Source organism: Numenius arquata, chromosome 2 (genome assembly GCF_964106895.1).
Source record: "Numenius arquata chromosome 2, bNumArq3.hap1.1, whole genome shotgun sequence".
NCBI classification, from domain to species: domain Eukaryota; kingdom Metazoa; phylum Chordata; class Aves; order Charadriiformes; family Scolopacidae; genus Numenius; species Numenius arquata.
In genome coordinates this window covers 2,147,378-2,164,647 of record NC_133577.1, presented here as the reverse complement: position 1 = coordinate 2,164,647, position 17,270 = coordinate 2,147,378, and the positions used below count along the sequence as shown (strand labels likewise).

General features: G+C 42.0%; 1 protein-coding gene across 3 annotated transcripts in view; it reads right to left on the bottom strand.

Annotated features, from left to right (window-relative positions):
* Positions 1-17,270, bottom strand: part of L3MBTL3 (L3MBTL histone methyl-lysine binding protein 3) — a 79,097-nt gene that overhangs the window by 3,150 nt on the left and 58,677 nt on the right. For all 3 annotated transcript variants that reach the window (XM_074162109.1, XM_074162116.1, XM_074162100.1), the window contains exons 17-21: positions 13,838-13,984; positions 12,014-12,178; positions 6,664-6,755; positions 3,248-3,411; positions 2,176-2,238 (exon numbers count right to left, since the gene is read on the bottom strand). In XM_074162109.1, the coding sequence (XP_074018210.1) occupies positions 2,176-2,238; positions 3,248-3,411; positions 6,664-6,755; positions 12,014-12,178; positions 13,838-13,984 (631 nt within the window). The remainder of the gene's footprint in view (positions 1-2,175; positions 2,239-3,247; positions 3,412-6,663; positions 6,756-12,013; positions 12,179-13,837; positions 13,985-17,270) is intronic.

Sequence of the window (17,270 nt, the reverse complement as noted above, 5' to 3'; positions counted from 1 at the left end):
GAGATAATGACCACTGACGCACTGACCACCTCCCCAAGTGATACCACCTACTCAAAAGAGAACAATGGACGAAAAAGACAGAGTCTGCGCACTCATTTACATGGGAAATGAAGAAACCCTGACCAATCATTGAAGACAATAACAATGAATATGTATTAATTATTAGACTATGTAATAATCAGGGTATAAAAGCGGAAATTTTTTGAAACAAGCACCCCGTTTCTGCACATGAATGGAATAAACTTGGAAGTACTTCTGCTCCGTGTTACTGGCTTGCACACTGGGCAAAGATCCCAGATTTGGGACAATTTCATGCACAACGCCAGAGGGCGTGGGCTCAGAACCAGGAGGTGTACAAACATGGAGATGCCCAGCTTTTCGCAGCATCTTAATATAAGCAGAATGAAGGTTCATTTCCACAGCAGAAGTTTGAACTAGCACATTCTACCTACTGAGAGACCTACCAATGCCAGCCAGCCTATGCCAGTTGGCCTCACTGGGAGAAGTTTAATCTGCTACTCACAGACAAAGGCCCCCAGAGGCTGAATCCTAAAGAGGGGAAGTATTTTCTTACACCTCTGAGAACGAAAGCCATTAGGATTCATCCATCTCTGTGGCACTTCCCACCTGCTGACTTGATTAGCGATACACCAGCTTTTACTGATCTTCAATTCATTGGTGAGACTCCCTAAGTGATGATCTAGGCCTTGGTACCTGCTGCAGCTGTGAAAGCTTAACATCTAAGTAAGTGCAAAATGCCCAAAGATGCAGTTTGTCAGTCCCTTGAAATGCAACCGTCATTACACTCTACAGGCCAGCCTGAGCACACTCCTTTGTGGCAGGAGATTAGCAGGGCCATCAGTAGGCCTTTTCCGCAGGAGGTGCCCTTCTCAAGTCTAAGCACCACAGTTATTCCTCACCTGAAAGGCTGGGTGGCTTGGGATATTGCAGTACCAGGTGGTCTGGCTGGGAAAAGCACCTGAGCTAGTCACTCTGGTGATTTAGAATCACAGAATCATAGAACGGTTTGGGTTGGAAGGGACCTTAAAGACCATCCAGTTCCACTCCCCTGCCCTGGGCAGGGACACCTCCCACCACACCAGGTTGCTCAAAGCCCCATCCAGCCTGGCCTTGAACCCCTCCAGGGATGGGGCAGCCACAGCTTCTCTGGGCAACCTGGGCCAGTGTCTCACCACCCTCACAGTAAAGAATTTCTTCCTCATACCTAATCTAAATCTCCCCTCTCTCAATTTAAAAGCATTACCCCTCGTCCTATGGTTCCCCTCTCTGATTAAGGGTCCCTCCCCATCCCTGCTGTAGCCCCTTCAGGTACTGGAAGGCGTTATAAGGTCTCCCCGGAGCCTTCTCTTCTCCAGGCTGAACAACCCCAACTCTCTCAGCCTGTCTTCACAGGAGAGGTGCTCCAGCCCTTTGAGCATTTTTGTGGCCCTCCACTGGCCCTGTTCCAACAGGTCATCAGCCTTCTTGAAACCAAACATTAAAAGGAGTAACAAACCTCTGAGTGGAAAAGAAAAAGCCAACCTTGCTTATATATTGTACCTAAAAGCCCTATTGCTTCCTAACGACAACTCTTGGCACAACAGTCTTCTCAGACACCAGAAATGCATGCCTGGCATGGTCACAAAGTGAGCACACACTCCTTGGAACCTCATCAGAAGCCGTCAGATCTTCTCACTTCCCACTCACTCAAATCACTTTCCTAAACTGGCTGTATTGGGAGGAAGAGCATCAAGAACTAAGTGTGATCAGAAAAGATGCAAAGAATTTTAAGAGGTGGTTATCTTGAACCACTGCTCTATTTTGCTTATTAACATCCTGCAGAACTAAAAGAACATATATATAAATTTCCTCAAAGCAGATTAAGAGAAAGCACTAGGAAAACATGAAGTTCCTCCTCTTCTACCATTAGTTCTAAGCAATTTCAGTTGCAATAACAAAGCTAGAGAAGCACGAGAGACCTGGCTGATACTTAGCTCATTTTATCTTCTTTACTTCCCTCCCACTCCATGACCTGCAAACCAACCTAATCGCCCATACACTTGTGTCTGACTTCAAAAATGCACTTCATCCTACTACTTCATATGTATTTTTAATAAAATTAATCTCTCCACCAAGCTCTGTCCTCCGTGTCTTTTTGAAACAAAATTCACCCACCTCATCTTTAAACACCTTGCCATGTTCTTCGCATCCTGGTAAACTCCGTATAAATTCAGAGACCTGTCACCAAAGTATAAAACAAAAGATTTAGTAAGACCGGTGTTTTCTCAAAGTAGTCTTAAAGGCTGACAATGACTGAAGTTTTTTAGCTATTGCTTTTACAGCCTCATATTAGGTGTTCCACCTTCTATAAGTGCGTGGGGTCACGCAGCTGGCTGTTTAAGGACAGGATTCACAAAATCCGCAAACTAAAAGATCACATGCCACTCCTGTTCACAGGACATCTAAGAGTGGGGATATGGCTGCTCCCTCAAAATTACTCGGGTTATTCTATCCACGCGGATCCAGAACCACGAATCTTCTCTTGGTGAATCACTTCTCAGGAACCAAAACGGTGCCTTCCTCTTCTTTAGTCTTTACACAGAGATTAGCAAATCCTTTTTCAAAGTTCATGCTTCTTTTTTTCTCTGATTAGAGGAGACCTGACTGTCCCGGCTGCAGAAAACTGCCTTAATTAGAGGTACTTCTGGAAGTAAAGCAGGGACTAGACCCTGTCTGTCCAAGCGTTATAACACACTCGAACAGTGACAGGGCTCTAATCTTGAAATCCGGTGTCATGGCCTGGCCATATCCACCCCGTTCCTCTCTGCACTATATTCTCACCCTCAAAACTGGTGTGCCACCTCCAAACCATGCACCAGGAATAGCTCCTTGGTCCATGCTGACTCTGAAATCATTCCTCCAAAATGTCTGTGTGGGTGCTGAATGTTACTAGTGCAGACCTCGAGCACTTGATCTGCCATATACATTTAGCACTTTTCTTTCTTTTTTTAACCCCAGTGAATATATATGCAGACATATATATTTACCTATACAGATATGAATCAATACTTGACTGCTTCTAGGGCTGGATGGCAGCTGAATGGGGGTTCTGGGGACCTGTAACATTAGGTCTGGCTGACTCTAATCCTCGGCATTATTGCCCATTTATGGGCTTAATTTGAAGCTCTGAATCAACCAAACCTTCAAGGATGCTGGCAGTGAGACAGAAGATACAGGGGAAACCTACCTCATCCGTGCTCCACTTGGAAACTTTACTGGCCGGGATCCCGGCTACGCTTGGAAGGAGCTTGCTCTGCTGTTCCCAGCGCAAGGGCAGGCCAGGGATTTGCAGCTTGGAAGACACAATAACTGGTTGAGAAAGAAGCCTCTGCGTGTTGGGTTCTTCAACATCTTCAACAACATGAAGCAACAAACAAGCATTAAATCAGTGATGAGATCAGTCACAGTGAAAGCACACTCCTTTCTACTGATATATATGGGCCTCCCTACGAGCTGTACAGTTTTGCTTACACCAGAACCTGAGGAGCACCACGACTGTTCTTCCACCGCTACCCCTGTGATTATACTGGCTCTATATAAATACAACAACTCTTACACGGAAAAAGTCTCTTCCAACACAACACAATTCTCTGCCAACGTAACTCCTGGCATACCACACTATAGGGCAAATAATTTTAAATATTTTGGTACAATAAATCACACCCACATTTAATAGTTGTAGAGTGGTACAAGAACTAACTTAATTCCAGGGCTGCGCTATTATAACTTCATGAAAAGCAGCACTGCACTGCTACAAAATTCCACGTGAATCAGCTGTACAGTTCCAGCCCACACAACATTTATGCCTCATCCATGACAAAATGTTTTTCAGTTCTTCTGAGGAAAAAACACAAATGTCTGCAAATTCCCTGCTCCCGCTTTAACTCAATGTTTTATTTGGAAAAATAGCATTTAACTCCTCCGTGCCACTGTGGGATCTTTTTTTACAAGGTCGTTTCCCTTTTTATCTCACTTATCCATAATGGAAGGGACGAGCTGCCATCCCACCGGCCTCGAAGGTGACTTGGGGGTGGGAGGGTGGCTTCAGCCCTGTGCTGCTGTGGCAGCTGCCGTCTGCAGAGCAGCAGCAGTTGCAGATGTGTGTAGGAGGAAGGAGTGAAGAGGATGGCCGCGAATGATGTCAAACTGCGTAAGACATCTACCTTCATTTAGATCCATTGCGAATGCAAAAGCAACAAGCCTGCTGTGAACTCAGGCCTGAATGCTTCCCAGTTGCTGAGTAAAACTGTGGAAAAACTTGTGGAATTCATTTCTGAATGAAACAGCCAACAAAGAACCTATGCCTAATATTCCTTACTAACATGGCTTCACGCAATCCCAAATCCTTGTGCTGTTTTTGTTTGGAACGCTCACTTCTATTACAGCTCCATTCTATTTCCATTTTTGGGAAGTTGCTATTATTCACAGTTCTTCCTACCCTTACCGTTCTAGTTTTCATACATTTGTGCCCAACAACTAGGGCACAAACTCCTATTATAGATGTTTTGCCAGCACAGTGGGACGGTCTAGAACGCATAATGTGGCCAATATAGGATGTGATTACACTTGCTTGTGTTGTTCTGCTCCTCCAGCTTACATTTTTGTTATTTTCAAGACTTATCCTCATTTTATATCAATGTCCATTATTCAGAAGTTCCCTCTTATGCCATTTAGTCAGTATTGTCAGCCCAGGGATTAAATTTTTCGTCCTTAATTTTTTCCTAACATCATACTCTTACTCTTGGAAGTGAGTTCCCTAAATGTGTTTTTACACTTCACTGTTGTTCTTCAAATGTTCCTTAGAGCTTCTACTACTACTAAAAATCTCAGTGAGAAAGGAAAGAGTCTTGTAAGGCAGCAAGCAATGTAAAGCCTATTTTACCGAATAATGTATCTCTTGTTGTTCCTTGCAATCCCTTCCCCATCCTTATCCCCTGATTTTTCCTTCCTAAAAAGGTCTCTTAAGTGTTGAAAATACAAGTTTTTAGCTATTTTTTTTGTGTTTTCCATTCACAGAGCATGTAATACACTTATACTGTAAAATAAATAGCAGATGACAATACTGTGTGCAGAAAATTCCAAGCAAAAATTGCACTCCATTTTTGCACGTGTTGAAACACATGTAGATGTAAGAGCACACGGGTACACACACAGCGAGTAGCAGCAATGACGGCCAAGGTAACCCATCTATCCCTTATGTCTCCATTTGCAATAGTTTACAGCTGTATCAAATCCTAACAATTCCAGCAGGAAATAAGTTCACCAAGGTGACATAATGCTAAACCCTGTACTCCATCTGTTCCCATTATAGAGCCCTATTTACTGCCACGGAAAGGAATGCAGTGCCTAATGCCTTTGAGGATGTGGGCAAAAAATGCCTCTGCTTCTCAGTCAGTGGTGTCTCTGCCTCACAGATAAGACGGACAGCAGAGAACTGGTCGGGAAAGTATGGCAAAAGTAGGTTGAAGAATAATAATTTAAGTGACATGCAGAAAAAATAGGGCAATAAGCACAGGTACCAGCAGTCACAGTTCACAAAAGTCTACACAACTGCAATTATTTTAGCTTGAGCTTTCTGTGGCTATGATAGCAAGAATTCACTGATCCATTTTCATCCTCAAGATTAAGTATTATGGCACATTTAAGCAATAATAGCATAAAATTATGTGTATAAAAAGAAGATTAAAAGGGTAACTTTGTCAAACAATAACATAAGAAAGTGTTGTAACTTTAGAAATCTAATTATGCACCATTCTACACAGAAATGTATCCTGTAAGCAGAGCTTGTTGGTGAAACTTTATCCAAATAGTCAGTTCTGCCAAACTCAAAATGCTTCACAAAATCAGGCCAGTTTGCTTAGAATAAAAAAAAAGGATTGCAGGCAATTTAAAATGTTCTGATCTATTTGATTTTAAATTTTTCATATTGTGTTATATAAAACCGTATGTTTCCATTCTGCTGAAACAAAATACTTCAAATGACCAAAATCTCTGCATTCCTTCAACTTTTTTCCATACGTCAAGCCCTTCAACCACCTAATCCTCTTGGTGGCCTTCCGCTGGACTGGCTCCCAGTTTTGCAGTGAAGTGGGAATTTTAGCCATCCCACTGTAACACTCATGAAAAAGAAAGCACCCGTTCTGCAGATGGGCTGCTGGGAAGTATCACACTCCACAACAGACGGAGGCTGGGTTGAGTAAGTCACCTTAACTTTGCATTATGCCTCTAACTTGTAAATGCTTTAACTTTCTTTTCAATACACTTTAAAAACAATAAGCAAACGTTATGTCTTTACAACTCAGACTGGTTTAATTAACTATTTTTGTAAGTCAGTGGAAAAATATTCTTGAAATGAAACTTTTCCTACCAGTATTCAGTTTGCACTCATCTTTACAACCGCGATAAAGTTCTTGGCAAAGCCTTTGATGATTACAGGGGAAAGAAACACAGCGTTAAAAGTGTTGCTGTCGAGAAGTTTTTGGACACCAATAGTGAATGTGGAAAATATGTTGCAATGCAGTTTCATGAAGAATTTCAAGGAATATCACACTGCTTTAGTTCTGCAGATTTTAGTACGAAAGAAATGAAGTACTGCCAATTTACCTTTAATTTCATTTGAAATGAGCAGCTTACTTTCCGTCTCCTCTTCTTCACACTCTTTGCTCTTTATGGAGTCCTTTGTTTGTAGTACTCCACTGAGGAAAAGAAGATGTTCATTTTTATTAATACATCATAAAAATCACTAAGCATGATGACATCTCTTGCTAACAATGCTATTAACACACCAGGATTCCCACACAAATGATGTTGTATCACCATAAAATTTAAAAAAAAAAGGAGCGGATGTAATTTCTGACTTACACAGATGGCGTGACTACAGACGTGAATTTTGCAATGAAGGCTCAAGAGAAGTCTAAACTAAGATCATGTAAATCAGATCAACACACGACTTGGTAACTGAAACTGGAAAATACACAAATGAACTTGCTGATATTATGTGTGTATTTATTTATACCCTGGCTTCAAGCTCCAGCAGGGTAGGTTTAGACTGAACATTAGGAAAGAATTTTTCACAGAAAGAGTGGTCGGGCATTGGAACAGGCTGCCCAGGGAGGGGGTTGAGTCACCATCCCTGGATGTGTTTAAGAGACGTTTAGATGTGGTGTTGGGGGATATCATATAGGGAAGAACTTTGTAGTGTAGGGTAGATGGTTGGACTCGATGATCCCAAGGGTCTCTTCCAACCTGGATGATTCTATCATTCTATTCTATGATTCTATGATTCTATTTCTTTCTGCTTTAAAGAAATTGAGAACACTTTGGCCAATTCTTACTAAACACTCACAGATGCAGAGCTCTCAGAGATACTAAGTACATAATGAACATTTTCTACAATAAGGCACCAGGCAGAATGATCTTAAAGTCAAGACTACGAAAAAGCCAACTACATGAACTCATGCTTTACTATCTACCAGAGAAGCAGCCAACAGGAACCCCTTTACACGTCTCAAACGCAGATAAAAAGCCAAACAAGAGCTACCCCCTCGTTAGACATCAAGATTAGCTAACCTCAAAACACAAATCCACAGAGAAACAGACCTGATTAATTCAACCGTTTACATTTCTACTATTAAATACAATTTATATATTTTATACTACTTACACTATTAGAAACATGTAAGCATTTGGGAATAAATCAGCTAGGAGCTGCAAGTTCAATGATATCAACAGAAATATATTTAACACACTACTAATGGCGCAAAATGAATAGAAAAAATCAGAAAATCCAGCCTTTGTAGTGTGGGAAGGCACAAATAATAATGGTATGAGCAGTTGTGCCAGCGGAATGTGTACAGCAGACATGCCTTCTCACGCACAAAAAATGATCATCATGCGTACAGCAGACATGCCTTCTCGTGCAGAAAAAATTAGGAAGGCAAAAGCCCAGCTGGAACTCAACCTGGCCATTAATATAAGGGACAACAAAAAAAGTTTTTATAAATACGTCAGCAAAAAGAGAGTCAGGGAGAATCTCCATCCCTTCCTGGATGAGGGGGAAAACATTGCGACCAAGGACGAGGAGAAGGCTGAGATACTTAACGCCTTCTTTGCCTCCATCTTCAATAGTCAGACCAGCTATCCCCAGGGTGTTCAGCCTCCTGGGCTGGAAGATAAGGATGGAGAGCAGAACAACCCCCCAGTAATCCAGGAGAAAGTAGTTAATGATTTTCTTATGCACCTGGACACGCATAAGTCCATGGGGCTGGATGGGATTCACTCAAGGGTACTCAGAGAGCTGGCAGGAGAGCTCACCAAGCCTCTCCCCATTATCTATCAACAATCCTGGTCAACAGGAGAGGTACCAGATGACTGGAGGGTGGCCAATGTGACGCCCATCTACAAGAAGGGCCGGAGGGAGGATCCGGGAAACTATAGGCCTGTCAGTCTGACCTCGGTACCGGGAAAGATCATGGAGAGGATCATCTCGAGTGAGCTCTCACGGCAAGTGCAGGGCAGCCGAGGGATCAGGGCCAGCCAGCATGGGTTTATGAAAGGGAGGTCCTGCTTAACCAACTTGATCTCTTTCTATGACCATGTGACCTGCCTTCTCGATGCGGGGAAGGCTGTGGACGTTGTCTACCTGGACTTTGGTAAGGCCTTTGACACCATCCCCCACAGCGTTCTCCTGGAGAAGCTGGCGAATCATGGCATAGACAAGTGTACTCTTCACTGGGTGAAAAACTGCCTGGATGGCCTGCCCAGAAAGTTGTAATTAATGGGGTGAAATCCAGTTGGCGGCCGGTCACCAGTGGTGTCCCTCAGGGCTCAGTCTTGGGGCCAGTCTTGTTTAATATCTTTATTGATGATCTAGATAAGGGGATTGAGTGCACCCTCAGTAAGTTTGCAGATGACACCAAGCTAGGTGGGAGTGTTGATCTGCTTGAGGGTCGGCAGGCTCTACAGAGGGACCTGGACAGGTTGGATCAATGGGCCAAGGCCAATGGGATGAGGTTTAATAAGGCCAAGTGCCGGGTCCTGCATTTCGGTCACAACAACCCCAGGCAACGCTACAGGCTCGGGGCTGAGTAGCTGGAAAGCTGCCCAGCAAAAAAGGACCTGGGGGTGTTGGTGGCCAGCCGGCTTAACATGAGCCAGCAGTGTGCCCAGGTGGCCAAGAAGGCCAACAGCATCCTGGCCTGTGTCAGGAACAGCGTGGCCAGCAGGAGTAGGTAAGTGATGGTGGTCACTTTAGGACCATTTCTGTTTAACGTCTTCATAGATGATCTCGACAAGGACATAGGGTGTATCATCAGCAAGTTCACAGATGACACCAAGTTAAGCAGGAGTGTTGATTCCCAGGAGGATAGGGAAGCTCTACAGAGACACTTAGATAGGTTGGATCATTGGGCCAACATCAATGGTGTGAGTTTCAACAAGGGCAAGTGCCAGGTTCTGCACTTGGGCCACAACAACCCCAAGCAGCGCTACAGGCTTGGGGAAGTGTGGCTGGAAAGCTGCCTGGAAGAAAGAGACCTGGGGGTTCTAATTGACAAGCAGCTGAATATGAGCCAGGAGTGTGCCCAGGTGGCCAAGAAAGCCAACGGTATCCTGGCTTGTATTAGAAATAGCGTGACCAGCAGAAGTAGGGAGGTGATTGTGCCCCTGTACTCAGCACTGGTGAGGCCACACCTCGAGTATTGTGTCCAGTTTTGGGCACCTCAATCCAAGAGAGATATTGAGGTGCTGGAGCAGGTGCAGAGGAGGGCAACGAAGCTGGTGAAGGGCCTGGAAAACAAATCATATGAAGAGCGGTTGAAGGAGCCTGGACTGTTTAGTATGAGGAAGAGGAGGCTGAGGGGAGACCTCATCACGCTCTACAACTGCTTGAAAGGACACTGTAGAGAGGTTGGTGCTGGTCTCTTCGCACAGGTAATTAATGACAGAACGAGAGGGAATGGCTTCAAGCTCCAGCAGGGTAGGTTTAGACTGAACATTAGGAAAGAATTTTTCACAGAAAGAGTGGTCGGGCGTTGGAATAGGCTGCCCAGGGAGGTGGCTGAGTCACCATCCCTGGATGTGTTTAAGAGCCGTTTCGATGTGGTGTTGGGGGATATCATATAGGGGAGAACTTTGTAGAGTAGGGTAGATGGTTGAACTCGATGATCCCAAGGGTCTCTTCCAACCTAGACGATTCCATGATTCTATTCTATGCTCTAGTGCCCGAGATTGTTGGGTTGTGTCTGTTTGTGGGTGGGTGTGGGGTGTGGTTGTGGGTGTTTGTTTTGTGTGGTTTTTGTTTTTAGTTTGTTTTTGGTTTTTTGGGTTGGTTTTTTTTTTTTTGTGGTTGGACTCGATGATCTCAAAGGTCCCTTCCAACCAAGAAGGTTCTGTGATTCTGTGCCACAAAGGACTTCTTCACAGTCTCTTCCTCAGAAATATCACCTGCATTTATTTACTTAAAAATTCTTATCCTAACCTCCACAAACACAGAAAATTTCTAAAGTAAGATGGGACAAAGTAGTGCAATTAATTCCAAAGCCAAAGTAAACGATTATTGTAATTCAGCATAAGGAAGACCACCAAAACCTCTGAGGAAATACGTATCTTCCTGTTTCCTTCAGGACAATTTTCATAGCAACATACAGCCAGAAATTTTATCTCACTAGGAATTGAAGGTTTGGGGAAAGAGGTCGGAAGATAAATTGAATTTTCTTTTAAGAGGCAGTATCATTTCATTCCCAAGCCTGACTGTTCACCTTCCTTAATTGTAAATATTTCCAGAATGGAATTCCTATTACAGTGAAATTCTTTGGACTATCTTTAGAGTAGCAAAAGACACTTTCAAATTACAATTTAATATGCTGTAGGCATGTAAGTTTTATCTTGAATTTTCACCTCAGGAATATTCCAGAGTGACAGACTGCATTTTTTACAACATACTTTTGCAAACCAAATTTTTCTAGTAGACTTGTTTGTATGCCTGATACCTCTTGCTAGTTTAAAAATAATAAAAAAAAAAACCAAACCAAAACAAAAAAGGCATAAGTGGAACTGGAAATTAGCTGAGTACCACTTAGATTTAACACAACAAAATTAATCTCATGTTTGGCTTCGGATGTGGTTGGTTCCTCAATCAAGGACTTCTATGAAAGAAAAGATTACCTGGAATATGAAGGTCTAGAGAACTGTACTGAAGTCAAACATAATTAAATCCACACTATGAGCTCAGCAGCTGAAGAGCACACAAGCATACACATCTATGTCTTCAATTATGCATGTGTACTGTGTACTTTGAATATACATCTAAAAAGCTCCACTGGGTATTGCAGTAATCAGATGCTCAATATTTTATAACTCTAGCAGTTCATATGTACCTAATGTTGTGAACACTATTTTCCATGCCTTTTTCAAAGGAAGTTTATTTAACGAGAAGTCCTCTCTGACTACGCTGGATACATAAAGAATGTGGAAAGCCGGATGATAAAATGCAGATAGTCATCAGTGTATTCAAACAGCTCAAATACAAACTGCGAAGCCTCTGGGGAGTTCAAAGTTGGCATGAGGCTGTTATTCTCTGCATCAAAATGACTCAATACAGTGAACAGACAGCACATGTTATCAATTATTTTAGGCCTTCATAAAGATATTTCTACATATACAGTAAGATATTTGTACACAGAGGCAGGGAAGAAGGATCTCAACTTCCAATAATTTCTCTGTCTTTTAGTATTTTTCCTCTCCTCTCCGATATGCATTTCTTATTTCTTAAATCATTGAGACACTCCCTTCCTCCCTTATTTCTAAATATAAAGACAGCTGAAGAACTTCCATGTCGTTCCCCACTGCTTCCAAGAGTTTTGTAGACAAATCACTGCGCTGCATTGCCTGGTAAACTGCATTTTAAACCTCCCGTCTCCGAACAACTCACACTTTGAAAGGAACCGATAGTTACCCAGGCGCCTTCTTTTCTTTCACGTCACATAAGAGGGGCTTCTTGCAAGGAGATTTACTTTCTGCATCTTCCTCCTTCGTTGTTTCTGGTACAGTTTTCCCAGATGATCGATTGTAAGCTGAGGACTTCATACCCACATGACCAGGGCTGGGGCATTTTCTGTCACTGTTTGAAACAAATTAATAAAATGTTTAAAACCTAGAGCACCTTAGTTGTTCAACTTACTTTGTCTGTGGGTAAAGAGTCATCATTGGAATTGAAGAAATACAAGAATTTTGTTTGTTTTAAGAAATAGACAGAAGTTTCTACAACAAAATTGCATACCTGGGATTTTCAGAACTCTCCTCCTCATGAAATCAAGTTTTGGCAATTCAACAGGAATTAAACTGGCCTAATGTTATTTTTGATAATAAGCTACCCACTTCAAAAAAGGGGGCCATAGGAGAGATGGGGAGGGACTCTTGATCAGGGAGGGGAGTGACACGATGAGGGGAACAGTTTTAAACTGAAAGAGGGGAGATTTAGATGAGATATTAGGAAGAAATTCTTTGCTGTGAGAGTGGTGAGACATTGGAAGGGGTTGCCCAGAGAAGCTGTGGCTGCCCCGTCCCTGGAGGGGTTCAAGGCCAGGTTGGAGGGGGCTTGGAGCAACCTGGTCTGGTGGGAGGTGTCCCTGCCCAGGGCAGGGGGTTGGAACTGGATGGTCTTTAAGGTCCCTTCCAACCCAAACCATTCTATGATTCTATGAAATATCTGTAACACGAGAGAAGTGTGAAGTATCATTTTCCTCCTGTAACTTCCCTCCCTTCATACACTGCTGTGGAGTCACGACCCATTCAAAATGTTATGCAGTGTCTTAATTGGGACAATGAAAGAAGCAGCACTTGACACTGTTCCTGCCACAGAGAACACTGCTCAAACTGTTACTGGCTTCACTGGGGCACTACCGGGGCTACCTGTCAGTGGGTAATTAAGTCATTCAGATTTCTACAACCCTACACTTAAAAGAACAATCAAACCAGGCAGCGCTCTTTGACAGCTGAGTATTTTGGTTTTTAAAGTATGAAGCTGAAATTGTCCCCGAGAACGTCATTAAAAATACCATCTATTGAAAATACGTGGTCATTACCACAGCAGGAACTGGAAATCTTCTCTACGACCGTCCACATTTACATTACTGTAGCCCTTGAAAAGAATGGAAAACCTTTCTTCTTTTCCTTTCCTTCTTAAATTCTCTATGTATCCCCACAGCCCAAAATAAGCACAGGAGTCGGTGCCCACAATTTCTGATAGAAAATCATCATCTTGGTATCACATCCCTTTGTTTTTTCCCAGTGCTCCCGCTAGAAGTTTTAGCTACAGACTTCAGAATCGCTCTTGCAAAACTCACTCCCAGTCACTTGATTCCCCACCCCCACGATAACAACAGAATCTATAGTGGCTATTCTTGAGAGAGCAACATTAATCTACAGTCACCTCAATAAGGCCACCCCAGCAAACAAAAGAAACACAAATAATTTTAAGTGAAACCAACTGGCAAGCAATCCATTTTAAATTCCAATTAAACCACCGTTAGTAGCCTAGATAGTGACACTGAAGATGAAACCAAACTGCTGTTAAATCATACATAGTAAAATCAGCATCGGTCTCGGACAGCTCAGTGACCTTTTCGATAAGCACTGATGAAATCATTTCTTCCCTGTAAATGAGAATGTAGATTAACAGGCAAGTCTTTCTGAAACCACTCAGCCATCACACAACTACAAATTAACACTGAAATAAAGTTCTGCTGTTAGTCAGGGACGCCGCTTCAATTGCAATTACTTGATTACAGGAGAGGTGGGTCTTTCGCTTGGTTCCACTTTTCTGCTCCTGGGGATGGGGCTGGCTGCAGGCATCTCCCCGCTCAGCCGGTCGGGCAAGAGGCCTTCCTTGGTCAGGTTCATCTCTGAGTACGGGCAGCTCACGGCGCTGGAAGACAAAGAAGAGAAACGTCTCCTTACTCTCAGACACTTACTGACTGCACTCAGTTCAAATGAAATGGCATCAGAGACCAGTTTTCTAGAAACAGATGCAATCGATTAACATAAAGATTAGGAAAAAAAAATGCAGTAAGTATTCATACTTTAAAATGTTAATAAACCCACCAGTTAAAAACCTCAACCTGAATGTTTTTCCTGTTTCCTTTTGACGGCAACTCACGTAACACAAATTGTATTAATTTATATAAAAGCATACATTCTTGAAAATTGCTTGATGAATGTTTAACCTGGTTTCTCATACCTTTAAAAAGTATTTTATACATAATATACAGGATGCTTTTGAATATACCCACCTCTCTCCATACTAAATCATAACCCCATGGTTATTTTTCCTGCAAAGGAGGGTATTTCTATCATGTAATGTCCCCACAGAAGCTGCCTTGCGAGGGCACAGCATGAGGAATGGCTCACAGCCTCTTACAGCGGCAAACGCCCCATCTGCCCAAATGCCATTTTGGGATATAGTCTTGGGATGTCGTTTTCCTGTCATTCAGCAACCCCTATTTCACTACACTCCAACTAGAGAGAGAACTTGACACTTTGATAATGACTTGTGAATACGACTCTAACAACCGTGCAAGTCGTACCTCCCACAAGAGGTAGGAAAGGGAAGAACAGCAACACAACCAGGATTTTATCTTTAGAAGAATGCGATGCAAAGTTCAACTGATTAGTCAGGCTACACACTCACACTTCAAAGACAACATCCCAAATTCTGAAAGGTATACATATGCCACCACAGTGAATAACAACATACTCAGCTTTCAAATCTGTACTGAACATAATGCTCTATTTAGGGTTCATGAGCCATGACACTAACTATAATCTAAAATTATGCTTTCCTACTCACCTGCATTATTACAGGGACCTCTACAGTGGGAAAATGTAAAGAACCCATGCCCTGGATTTTGTTGTTGTTTTTTTTTTCAAGGATATAACTATCTGCCTTTCCATAACCCATTGCAATGTTTATTTGCTTCACTGTTACATGCATGATTTCCAAACAGAACTGTCTAATATAAACACGTCTACCTTGCCAGCCATACACCCTGCCACCTCCAAATTACAAAAACTAAATAGAAAAACAACAGATTTGATTATCACGTTCATTTTACAAAGCACAGAATAACAAAAAGGCCTTTTATTCAAAATATGCCGCACGTTCTCCTTTTCCTTTAACCGATGAAGCTTTGGATTCACAGTGTGGATGAATCAACTCCTGTCATGAGATTGGACCAATATTAGTAATCTGATTTTGGTCTTACCAAGATAAACAAAAACTTGGTGGAAATTTACATTTCTCTCAGCACTAGCATGAAAGGAGAAAATTCCTTCAGGTTACACAGGCCCAGTCAGTCAGAGTCAGTCCCTGCTGGGGTTATCGACACAGGAGCCCAACGGCGTGTCTCATTTTATATCAGTTGGTTCATTTGAAAACAAGACGGTATCAAAAATATTTTTTTAATCTTTGTATAGCTGCGCTGAACTTGAATTATGGAGGAAAACCATGCCAGCAGAATGTGATTTCTGCATTTCTAATTAAGATGAGACACCTGCCTCATCTCTGAGATACAGGCACTGAAGTTTTTTGCCATGAGAACCTTCACACCAGAAGTTTGCACAGCAGAATGAGACACAGCCCAATGGGAGGCTGGACTCTAAAGCACAACACTTGAAACAGGGTATTTTTTTGTTAATGAAAATATTTTAAAGACATGGAACAGAATATACAAAGAAAAAATTAATTTGAAGCATTTAAGTTTTATTTCTTAATTTCTCTTAAGCAGCACTGGCATTTTCTTTTCAATATATTTATATACCTCTACTTACATTTCTTTTTCAACTTATTGGTTTTGTCTGTTTTAGGACTAGCCCCTGCCAGATGTCTCAAAAGAACAAAAAAAACATGAACTGAAAGATGGGGAAGAAAAGAGGAACGTCAGGAAAGAGGGGAAGTTGTTTTATACTCTCAATTCTTTATATTGCTGCATCTATCACAATGATGTCTTTTTTCCCTTTCAAATGAACTACAAGATGAAAGATACAGGCTTCTGTTCAGAAAAAAAGGTTTTAAGGAGCCAATGCTTGTGGGATTTAAATTCTTGCTGTGACAAACTCATACCACCGTGATGAAATACAGTTATCAGAAACTCAGGAATATATTGGTTAATCTCCAATCTGCCATTGCTGTAAGGCACAGAATGCAATCTTCTTTTGGTTTCCAATGCTCACGGGGGTGTTTGGAGGCTTAGGGTTTTTAAGCAGTTGGAGGGTTGTCTCAAAGAAACACTAAATACCACATGGGTAGTGTTTAATTTCAGTTGTGTACTATTAAACAAGCCTTACACCGCAATGAAATCTGACAATACAACTTCATCTCCAGCAGGTCTTCTGTTTACCAACACCATTAATACGTTTTAAATTTTAAAAAAAGTATCAAGAAAAAGGACCTCAAAATTCAGTCCTTCATTAGAACTTGCCTGTTTATATACTGCCTTTTCCTTTAGTATTTACTGGAAAAGCAGAAGTTGAATGGCAATTTCAGTCAGCAATAGCTGTAATACTAACAATGCTTTAGAACACTAGATTCAGATGAGCTTTTCTTTTTAATTAATTAGTCGAGCTGCTGTATCATTTTTTAAAAACTCCTTGATAGTCCTTTGATGTTACTGTTACTTGGGGCAACAAAAAGAACCTTCATGGTTTCTGCTGTTGGCTTTGTTTCAACACAACACGGCGTGAATGAACCTGTGTATGAGTTACGCGGCTTCGGATCAATCAGGAAATCCTCCTAAATCTCAGCGCCTCCAGCCTTCAGTTCAGTTTAACTCCTCTACTACAAAGAGTGAAAAATTAATCTTGTTATTGCGACATAATAGAAGTATTTGATTTATACAGGACTGTAAGTTTTAGAAACAACTCATCTCAAGGGCTGAGAAGTCTTGACGCTTATGTTATTTAATATGAAATTAGGATTTTTAACTCTTCTGGCAACTTAAACCTGGATTTCTGCTCCAGCTTGCAGTTTGCCTTACCAAAGCAGAAGTTCAGAAGCCAGTTTCCAAAATGATCAGATGTCCCTGACTTGGGGATACCAAGGTCTGGCAGAGGCACGGTGAGCATGGCAAGGGGCGGAAGCAGCAGCAGCAGGTACCCAATTTGAAACCTCTACTCTTCATCTGACAGGGCTGCACATTCTGCAACTGCTCTTCTAT